The 11,426-nt window shown below is 42.9% G+C and overlaps 1 protein-coding gene across 1 annotated transcript; it reads right to left on the bottom strand.

Moving 5' to 3' along the window:
* Positions 1–9,451: 9,451 nt before the first annotated feature.
* Positions 9,452–10,552, bottom strand: LOC111201461. Its single transcript, XM_022693449.1, has 3 exons — positions 10,056–10,552; positions 9,833–9,942; positions 9,452–9,750 (listed from the first exon to the last, which is right to left on the bottom strand). The coding sequence occupies exons 1-3, from the start codon at positions 10,550–10,552 to the stop codon at positions 9,452–9,454; spliced, it is 906 nt and encodes a 301-aa protein (XP_022549170.1).
* Positions 10,553–11,426: the final 874 nt, after the last annotated feature.

Here is an 11,426-nt window from a genome sequence, read left to right as displayed (position 1 = left end):
TGGCCCGCGGTTGATCCTGTGACCCATCGACCCGATAAGTCGTTCGGTTCAATGTTCGGGTCGGGTTTAAAAACATTTTGGAGCTATCAAACGTTTCCATTTTAGGTATTTATAAAGAGTACTCGAACAAAATAATATAGAGCGTATTGGTTTATTGTCACTGTAGACCATCTAAAAAAAGAGCACAAACAAAAATATTTCGTATGATTGACAGTTCCGGTTTTTTATGACATCTCATGGACAATTCCACTAAAATATATATATATATATATATATATATATATATATATATATTTTTTTTTTTTTTTTTTTAACGTCGAACGGTTATTCTATTACTCAGGTTTGAGGTGGTCTGGGTAACTAGAGCGGAATAGAACAACCAATGAAAAATAACTCTTTATGAAAGGTCCTAGCAGTCTTAGCTAAATAATCCGAGAACTGATTGCGCATTCGTGGGACATGGGTGATCTTAAAGTCTGGGAAGCAAATCTGCAGCGTCTCTATCTTCTCCAATTCTGTTGCGAATCTTGGCCACTTTTGGGGTTCTTTTATCATTGCAATCAGCTCCTTGCAGTCTATTCCAAAGCTCTGGCATGGCGAGTGTTGAAGCATATTTTCCATCGCCCAGCGCAGTGCTTCTAACTCCGAATGCAATGCTGATTCACATCGAGTGAAGTTCCGTGTTTCCATAAGTTGTATGTTCTCCCCACTATCCATCCAAGCCCATCCACATCCACTAAATCGATCATAAGCTGTCCAAGATCCATTCAGTAGGCAAATATTACCCAAGCTTAAGACTTGGTTTTCCTCACTATTGTTGGCTACTACAGGCGGTAACATCTCATTTGCACTAAACCAGGCGTGGCATTCACTTTCTGCATATCGAACTAATTCCAAAGGGTCTCTGTCAATTCTCCTGAAAAGTTTATCATTTAGAGCCTTTCAAATATACCATATTATCCAGGGATAAGGATCTTTGTCTTGATCTGGTTCTATGATATTATTCTTCCTTCAGAATAGATAGTCCATGTTTGTGTAGACGCTTGACACTGGAAATGTACCTGGGCTTGTAGGAGTTGTCGATAAGGCCCATGTTTGCAGAGCAGGAGGGCATTCGAATATAGCATGAGTTACAGATTCCTCTGTTTCCCCACACCTCGGGCAATAATTATCGCACCTCATATTCCTCCTTACTAGATTCCTCGTTACTGCCGCCCAACCTGTTATCAATTGCCATATAAGATGGCACATCTTCCTTGGCGCTTTCAATTTCCAAGCAAAGGCTTGAAGTTTGGTGATACTTGGTTCCAATATTTCCTTTTCCTCTCCTGGCTTCAACAGATTTTGAGCAACCCAGTATCCAGATTTAACTGTATATTGACCATTCCTCGTGTAGTTCCAGCAGAAAGTATCACGGTGATGAGTAGAGCTTATGGCCATACTGCGAATGAGAAGTATGTCATCAGGATGAACATAGTCCTCTAATATTCATGCGTCCCATTCGTTCGATTCCAGATTAATGAGGTCACTAACCCACATATTCGGGTGCATCACTGGTGCTACAGGAATAGCTGGTCTAGCAGGTGTCGTTGGAATCCATGGATCCTCCCACACCCTGACTTCATAGCCAGAATGAATCTTCTGTCTGATCCCCAGAAGTAGAAGCTTTCTTGCGCAAAGATGCTTGTCCACACATATGATGGACTACTTGCAGAGACTGCTCTCAATGGAGAGGTCATCCTATAATATCTGCCCTTCAAGAATCGGGCAACAAGTGAATCAGGGTACTGAACCAATCTCCATAATTGATTTGCCAGTAATGCTAAATTAAACTCATGAATTAATCGGAAGCCAATCCCGCCTTCATCTTTTGGTAGACAAACTTTTTTCCATTTCGCCCAGTGTATTCCTCTTTTTGGTGGATTCGAACTCCACCAAAATTGTACAATGGCATTAGCGAGGTTTTCACAAATCTCCAATGGGAGCAAAAACGTCGACATAACGTATGTCGGAAGAGAGAGTAAAATGGATTTGATCATTACCTCCTTCCCCCCCCCTTTTGAGAGCCATCTACCAGTCCACCCATTTACTCTGTGCATTAGGTTTTCCTTTAGAAATGCAAAGAGCTTGCATTTGGATCCACTAATATCTTCTGGGATTCCAAAGTACTTCCCCATTCCACCATCATTATGTATTCCAAGTACATCTTTAATCTCTTGCCTAGTAGCTGCATTAATTCTCTTACCAAAGAGCAAGGAAGATTTGTCGAAGTTGATACATTGGCCAGATGCTTTACCATATGTCCTGACTACTTTCATCACTTCTTCACATTCACGGGGCTCCGCCTTACAGAAGAAAAGGCTATCATCAGCAAAGAGAAGGTGGGATACAGAAGGACGTGCGCGTGTGACACGCATCCCCGTTATCTTTCCTTGATTCTCTGCATGATTGAGAAGGCTAACGAGCGCTTCCGTGCACAGAATAAAAATGAAAGGAGACAAAGGATCTCCTTGTCGTAGGCCTCTACCTGGAGCAATATTTTCTCTTGGCTGCCCATTCATAAGAACTTTATATTTTACCGACGTAATGCACCTCGTGATCCATCTGATCCATGTTTCAGAAAATCCCATCTTTCGCATCACTGCTTCGATAAACGACCATTCCATCCTATCATATGCTTTACTCATATATGTCTTGATGGCCATTCTTTTATTGCGTCCACTCGGTTTAGTTCGCAGGACATGAAACATTTCTTGAGCAATCATGACATAATCTGATATCTGCCTTCCAGCAACAAAGGCTGACTGGATTTCTGATATCAACCCTGGCAATACTTTTCTTAATCTCTGGCATAAGACCTTAGAGACGATCTTGTAGCTGACATTCCACAAGCTTATAGGTCTGAATTGAGCCACATCATTAGGCTTAGTTGTCTTCGGGATGAGAAAAATATTTGTATCATTCAGACCATTGGCTATATTCCCTTCAAAGAGGAATTTATTAACCATAAGAGTTAAATCCTCCTTGACTATATCCCAGAACTTTTGGTAAAAAAGTGCAGTCATCCCGTCTGACCCCAGGGCTTTGTCTGGATGCATGGCAAAGAGAGCTAGTTTTACTTCCCATTCGGAAACAGGAGCCGTGAGGCTGTCATTCATAACTCCGGTAATCGTCGTAGGAACTTCAGATAGCGCCTCTTCAATGTCTTCTGGAATAGAAGACTCAAAGATTTGCCGAAAATAGCTTGTCGCAATGGCCACCAGTCCTTCCTCTTCCTCAACTACGTTGCCATCTACATCCAATAGCTGCATAATTTTGTTCCGTGCTCTCCTCTGCTTCGTTAAGGCATGGAAATATTTAGTATTCTTATCTTCCTCTCTCAGCCAAAACACTCTACTCTTATGTTTTCAGAACATTTCTTCTGCCTTAAGAGCATCAGAGAGTTCCTTTAATGCTGCTGCAATTTCCTCAGTCGTCGCGTTATCGTCTGCTTATAAACCCTCGACTTTCTCCTTTAGCTCGTCCACTAGCTTTGCAGAGTTAATGTTGTGTAATTTCCTCCACTCACTCAAGGCTTTCCGGCAGCTAGAAATATGTTCCATTATAGTCGCATTCGGGGGGAGATCAGGAGATTTCCATCCTTCCAGAATAACCTGCCTTAGTTCCTCGTTGTCTAGCCATCTTCTATCGACTTTGAATTTTTTAGATCTTCTCGTTGGCTTTTTGAGTATGTCTGCTAGAATTGGACGATGGTCCGATCCCCATAACCTCATGTACTTTACATTAGAGTGTGGGAATTTCTCATGCCAATCAGCATTTCCTACCGCTTTGTCTAGTCGACAGCGAACAGTTACATGTCCTGCTCTCTTCCCTACCCATGAAAGCTCTCGCACTACAGATCTGGCTTGTTGTAAGAATATATAAGAAATGTGAAAGTAAAACTTCAACCCAGAAACAAAGTTTTACCAAGTTATACAATCGTTAAAGTACAACTTTGTAAAACTGTAGAACTTGGTTAAACTAGGTTCAAAGTATTACAAAGTTATACTTCGACAATGGTACAACATAGTAAAACTTTTACTAGTTTTATCAGCTCGTGCTATCGTTGGTAAAACTGTATAACTAGTTTATAGTTTTGCCAAGTTGTACCTTGACAAATGTACAACTTGGTAAAACTAAAACCTAGTTATACCATCTTCGAGATATAACTTGGTAAAACTATGACATAGTTATACCAAGTTTGTACTTCGGCAGTGGTGTAACTTGGTTCAACTTGTTTTTAGTTTTACTGAAATTCAAATTTTGAATTTGATACCCAAAAATTTAAATTAGATTTTCAATTGAGGGAAAACGTAAGAGCAAAATTGGAAATCTCTTATTTCATTAAAAGTATAGAGTATGTTAGAATTCATATGAGTATGCCAGAATAAATTTTCATTAAGAGTATTTGAGATTTTTACCCCGATTTTCCAGTGAACATCTGGGAAGATATCTTAACGTCGTTCTCAAATTCTGATCTTGTATGTATATCATTTTCATATAATTATTTATTTCATGCATGAGTTATAAATAATCACTTCCATTCCATATAGGCAAGTGATACACTTAAAGAGAAGCATGGTACTCTAAAGGAGACTGTAAAGGAGTCGTTTATTGCTTCACGAGAGAATCCGATAGAGAATATCAAGTTCATCGACACGCTATGTCGCCTTGGTGGTGTCTCCTATAATTTAAAAAAGATATCACACAGCAACTGGAGAAGTCTTTTAATTCTCTTGATTTTAATCAGAAAATAAGACAAGACGGATGTGATTTCTACACGGTTGGAATAGTTTTGTAACACCCAGCTTCCTCGAATTAATATAAATGCGAAAAATAATATAATAATAAATACTGAAATAATAATAATATTTTTATCATAATATAAAAGTTAATATGATACCATAAGGTCTAAAGGCCCAACATCGATAACATCCGAAATATAAAATACGACATAAACCGAAAGTCTGAAATAGAAAATAACATAAACGATAAAAGTCCAAAGGCCTAAAGGCCCGATAAAGATAAAAACAATAAAAGAGATAGAAGCCCAAAAGCTCAATAGCACCGGTCCGATAATCACTCCTGCTCGTCTGTCTCACCTGAAAGGGGGAGAGTGAGGGGTGAGCGACAGGAGAATCGCTCAATGAGGTATGGGATGCTATCCCGAAGTCCGTGGACCCGGACATAGCACTCCGAATAAATATAATTTAATTCTAATACATGTCAAACACGGCACCTAAAGTACCCAACCAACAAGCAATGATCCTAGCAAGGCGCGCACTCGCCGCCCACTAACAGGCCAAAAACATAACACAGCTCGAGATAGTTCTCGGATACCGCCCGTAGAAGATTTATCGACACACACCAGGCTACAGCTCAACCGGTCGACTAAAGTTGGCTGTAACCCCCATACAATCCGGCATACAGAAGTCCGTCTCTGTACCCGGTAAAAACAAGTCTAGCTAAAAATTTACATTAAGTGAAACAATCAATGTTGAATCCTCTAACACCCTATTTCAGGTTTAAGCAAAGAACCTAATAACTATACAAGCAATGACAGACTCGATTTTAAACAGACGGAACATATTAGAAATAAGTTATACTTATTCGAGGCCCTAAGCCGTGTACGAGAAGTTCGGGAATAGACCCTCACCGTAGCAATAGAGAAAAGTGGTATCTATGAACTCCAGCTGCTCAAATAGATTCCAAATCTGAAATCAGGGCGAAATTCTGAGTCAGAACGGCTTTTGGACGATTTAAAACGGGTTTAGACAAGGTTTACGGAAAAGTTAACACATTGGTCAAAGGTCAACCCGGTCAACTCTGACCCAAGCCGGTCAACCTTTGACCATATTGGAATTGATTTAAACCAACCGGCTTTACTCAACCGAAATCAATTCCAATTGGACCATCCGGTTTACCTTAACCATCAATTGATTAATTAATTAATTAATCTATCTAACCGGTTTATCCTAACCGAAATCCAATTGATTTTAACCGGCGGTTAAACCTAACCAACCCTAAATCAATTTAAATCAGTCAAACCAACCGGTTGACCGAGTCACCGAGTTAACTCACCGGGTCGACTCGGCCGAGTTGGCGCCGGCGAGTCACCGGCGGCGATGGCGGATGGTGGCGGCGGCTTCCCGGAAAATTAATGGCGGCGACGGCGGAGAGGCAGTGGAAAGGTGGGTATTTATAACAAAATACCTTGGGCTTCTGGAAATGGTTTTGGGCTTCGATGGGCTGAGTCTGCTGGGCCAGAACTTGGGTCATTACAGCTCTCCCCAACTAATAAGGAATTCGGCCCCGAATTCGAATGACCAACTGGCTCTCCAATGACATCCAGAAATAGTTTCGGGTAATCAATCCTCATCTGGGGCTCGGACTCTCAAGTCTCCTCCTGAATACCATCTCTCTCCCAACGAACTTTGACCAACATGGTCATCATACCATGATCTGCTCTCACTTGGCGATCCAATATCTCTACTAGCTGGCACGGCGCACGCAAATTCCTACCAAGATCACTGGGCGACTGCTGCAAAATGAGCTCTGGCTCTCTCACGACTTTCCTCAAAACCGACACATGAAACACATCATAGAAGTCTGATAGCTCTCCTGATAAATCCAATCGGTAAACAACTGCTCCAATCCGCTCCAAAATAGGATATGGTCCCATATATCTCGGTTTAAGCTTCTTTAGCTTCCGAGTCTTAGATCCTCCCTGAAATGTCTTCATTTTCAGGTATACCAGGTCGCCAACCTGAAACTCCAAATCCCCTCGCCGCTTATCTGCATAACTCTTCTGACGGTCATGGGCTTCCTTAAGCCGCATCTTGAGCATCTCAACCTGCTCGACCGTCTCTTGTACCATGGCTGGTTCTATCTCACGTCGCTCTCCCCCTTCCGTTCAACAAAGTGGTGTGCGACAAGGCCTACCATATAAAGCCTCATATGGTGCCATCCCAATACTCGAATGATAGCTGTTGTTGTAGGCAAACTCAGCTAGAGGTAGATACTTCACCCAACTACCTTCCCAATCTAAAACACAAGCTCTGAGCATATCCTCCAAAGTCTGAATAGTCCTCTCTGACTAACCATCTGTCTACGGGTGATAAGCCGTACTCATATGAAATTTCATCACAAGCGCCTTCTGGAAGGCCCTCCAAAACTCAGACGTGAACTTTATATCCCGATCTGATACAATGCTGACAGGAACTCTGTGCAATCTCACAATCTCGCTGATGTAAGTCTGTGCTAGCTGATCAGCTCTGTCTGTCTTCTTAACCGCTAGGAAATGGGCTGACTTTGTAAGTCTATCCACGATTACCCATATGGCATTCTTCTCTCCTGATGTAGTCGGCAAACCCGTCACAAAATCCATAGTTACCATGTCCCACTTCCACTCCGGTAATGGCAGGTTTTGCAATAACCCGCTAGGAACCTATGCTCGGCCTTAACCATCTGACACGTCTGACATTGTGATACAAATGAAGCAACATCTCTCTTCATACCAGGCCAATGTTAATATCGCTTCAGATCCCTATACATCTTGGTATTTCCTGGATGAATAGAGAAACTCGACTGTTGTGATTGCCGTAAGATCTCCTTTCTTAATAACTCATCATTGGGCACACAAACCCGGTTTCGGTACATGAACATCCTGCTGGAGGCTGCATGATAACCAATACTCTCCATCTCGATCTGCTTACGCAAAGCCTCATCACCATCCTGAGCTTTGTGTATCCTCCATAGTAAGTCTGCCCGCTCTACGGCCTCAGCGCCAACTGACTCTCCCTCTATAGTAACTGCACATAATCTGAGACTAGCAAGTGTCCCAGTAAGCTCTTGGACCTCTTTGGTTCCCGATACATCGCTTATGCGCCTACTCAAGGCATCCGCCACATGAAATGCTTTTCTCGGATGATATGTGATCTCCAAGTTGTAGTCTGCTAACAACTCCATCCATCTACGCTGCCTCAAATTCAAGTCCGCCTGTGTAAATATGTACTTCAGACTCTGGTGGTCCGTGAAAATCTTCACCTTCTCTCCATACAAGTATGACCTCCAGATCTTTAATGCAAATACAACTGCTGCCAACTCCAAATCATGCGTAGGATAATTGGCCTCGTGAGGCCTCAACTGTCGTGATGCATAGGCAATGACCTGACCCTCCTGCATCAGTACACATCCCAATCTGGTGCCTGACGCATCAGTGTAAACCTCATATGGTATTCATGGCCTCAGAAGTACCAAAACTGGCGCATGGGTCAGCTGTCTCTTCAACTCAGTGAAACTCCTCGAACATTCATCTGTCCAATCAAACTCGGTGTCTTTTCCTGTTAGCCGTGTCATTGGCTTTGCAATGCTAGCAAAACTTTTGACATACTTTCTGTAGTATCCTGCCAAACCGAGAAAACTGCGGATCTCCGTCGCATTCTTAGGTGTCGGCCACTCTGAAATGGCGGTAATCTTCTCCTGATCTACGGCAACTCCTGCTTCTGAAACCACGTGACCCAAAAATCCAATTTTCTCTGCTAAAAGCTACACTTACTCAGCTTGGCAAACAACTGATGTTCCCGAAGCTTACCCAGCACAATCCGCAGATGCTCAAAATGCTCTTCTCTACTCCGAGAATAAACCAAGATGTCGTCGATGAAAACAATCACAAACTTATCCAACTGCTCTCGAAACACATCATTCATGACTTTCATGAATGCTGCCGGTGCGTTCGTCAACCCAAATGGCATCACCACAAACTCGTAATGTCCATAACGTGTACGGAATTCCGTCTTCCGCACATCTCCCTCAGCTATCGTAATCTGGTGGTATCCCGATGCCAAGTCAATCTTAGAGAACCATGAAGCTCCCTGCAACTGGTCCAACAACTCGTCGATACGCGGGAGCGGGTACTTATTCTTGATGGTCACTTTGTTCAAACCTCTGTAATCGATGCAAAGTCTGAAACTCCCATCTTTCTTCTTCACAAACAACACTGGTGCTCCCCATGGTGACGTACTCGGTCTGATAAACCCCTTATCAGATAGCTCCTCCAATTGCTTCTTTAAATCTGCCATCTCAGTTGGTGCGAGACGGTATGGAGCTCGTGAAACTGGTGCTGCTCCTGGCTCTACTTCAATCGTAAGAACGTCTGCTCTAGCTGGTGGTGGCCCTTTTAAACCCTCAAAAATATCCTCATACTCGGCGACCACTAGAATATCATACAGCTGCTGACCGTCCTCCTTAACCATCGAAATGGTTGCCAAAATTCCCTCTGCTCCACCCTCCAAAAATTCCTCTGCACGCAACATGGAGACGATAGGAATTTCCCGGTGTGTCTGAATGCCCTCGCAAATGATCTTTCCTTCTTCTCTAGGGATATTAACTCTTGCCTTCGGACAATCCAAGACTACTCCAAGACTACTCGATGTCGCGACAACCAATCCATCCCAAGTATAACATCGTAGAAGCTCATTTCCAACTCCGTCAAATCTCCGAGCAACTCAACTCCTCCAAGAATAACTGGTACATTGTGATGAATGCCAACTGCTCCCAACTTCTCTGTGCCGGCAGTCTGAATCTGCTTAGCCTTCGGTTCGAAGACACCCCGAAAAGACAAAGACTGGACTAAGCGCGGACTCACAAAACTATGAGAGGCTCCCGTGTCGAATAAGGAATAAGCTAACTCTCCTCCAACCAAAACTGATCCTACACGAGATTTTTACTAACTACACATGAAAAACGCGAACCAAAATATTCAAACACAAACAAGTATGGAAAAGTCTCATACCTGCTATCGGTTTAGCTCCCTGAGGATCTCCAACTGCAAACACTCGTGGAGGGATGGCTAGACGCTTCGGTGGTGGTGGAAGTGCCGCATTGCCCCTCCTCGGACAATCTCTGACGATATGACCTGGCTGACCACAGCCAAAGCAAACCTGCGCCACTGCTGGTGCTGCTGGTGCGGCAATCTGCTGACTGGTGGTGTATCCAATGGCTTAACCCAACAATACCTCGCAGTGTGTCCCATCTTACCGAGAGTAAGACACCTCATACACTGTCCACTGTGACTGCGATGGCAATGTGGACATCTCGGTAATCCCGACTGGTCCCCTCCTCTCCTCTGGGACTCTGGAGCTTTTCCAGACTTAACATGAACTGCTTTAGCAAGTTTCTTCTCCTCTGCCAAACCTGCCTCTTGCTCCGAAGCTTTCTCCACCAAATCTCCCAATCGGTGGTAAGTGACTACGCGACACCTGTTGCGAATCTCCACTCGCATCCCACTCAAAAACTTCCTGATCAAGTCTTCCTCTGAAATGCCCACTCCAGCAAATCTGCGAAGTTGGTTGAACACAACCTCATACTCCATGACAGACATCTCTCCCTGGCTTACATGCTCGAACTCACATTTATTTCTATCCATAGCTTCCTTCGGAAAGTATTTCCTATCAAACTCTCGAATGAAGTCAGCAAAGGTAAGCCTCTCTGGCCCAGAATGTGATGTGATCATGGACCAACTAGCTAATGGAGATGATGAGGATCTGGATAAGCCAACTGATGGAGATGTTCTATCCTTACCTAAAGGACCTATGACTCGATCAAGATCAAGGAAGCTCACGCAAGTTATTGGAGGATTGGTTAAGATGTCATGGAAGCAAGAGGAATGTCTTGGTAGAAGCTTGATCAACCAAGACACACTTATCACCATTCAAGCTACTTCACCATCAAGCTGATCATCAACTAAGCAAGCAATCTATGCGTGCTCTTTTTCCCTATCTTTGGTTTTGTCCTAATGGGTTTTCCAAAGATAGGTTTTTAACGAGGCCATAGATTTGCTTCTCAAATCTCTTAGTTGATGATCTCGATCCAACCTTATCCCGGATCAACCTTATGATATATTATGTTTTTCATTTCATGCTTTTGTTTTCAAACTTGTCACTTGTTTCTATTTCCAAGAGAGCCATGTGCCTTTACTCTCTTGATAGTTTTCGAGAAGCTTGGAATCTGTTCCAACTTCTCTTATATAAGTGTACTTTGAACCCCTTATCAATAATCAATTATTCTTTTATCATAAACCTTTCTTTGTTCTCTCTACTGCTTGTTCGCGAGTTGTTGAGTGTTCTTGTTGGTGTGTAATATCCAACAACCCAAGAGTGTCTATCTCGGTGTGTCATATCCGATCTAGTCACTTAGGAGTATCAAGGAGCCTTTCCGCAGCCTCTTGTGTCACCAATCGATCCACAACCTTGTAGAGCTTGAGTCTTTGATTCGTTCTAGCAAGGATCTATCCCATACTATCCAGAGAAGCAATCTAGGGACGTATTATGTGGTATCAGAGCATCTCTGGTTAGGGAAGTACTCGTTTCTCTTTTGTTTCGATTTAA

The sequence above is a fragment of the Brassica napus genome, chromosome A3 (genome assembly GCF_020379485.1).
Source record: "Brassica napus cultivar Da-Ae chromosome A3, Da-Ae, whole genome shotgun sequence".
Lineage (NCBI taxonomy): Eukaryota > Viridiplantae > Streptophyta > Magnoliopsida > Brassicales > Brassicaceae > Brassica > Brassica napus.
Note: the sequence above shows the minus strand (reverse complement) of the source record. Positions and strands in the feature narration are given on the sequence as shown.

Excerpts from the sequence above, each read along its gene's own strand:
- LOC111201461 (XM_022693449.1), bottom strand. The coding sequence starts at position 10,552 with ATGATCACATCACATTCTGGGCCAGAGAGGCTTACCTTTGCTGACTTC. Across the intron at positions 9,943-10,055 it reads AAGATGGGACACACTGCGAG|AGATTGTCCGAGGAGGGGCA; the intron begins GTATTGTTGGGT and ends TCATATCGTCAG. Across the intron at positions 9,751-9,832 it reads GGGAGCTAAACCGATAGCAG|GATCAGTTTTGGTTGGAGGA; the intron begins GTATGAGACTTT and ends AATCTCGTGTAG.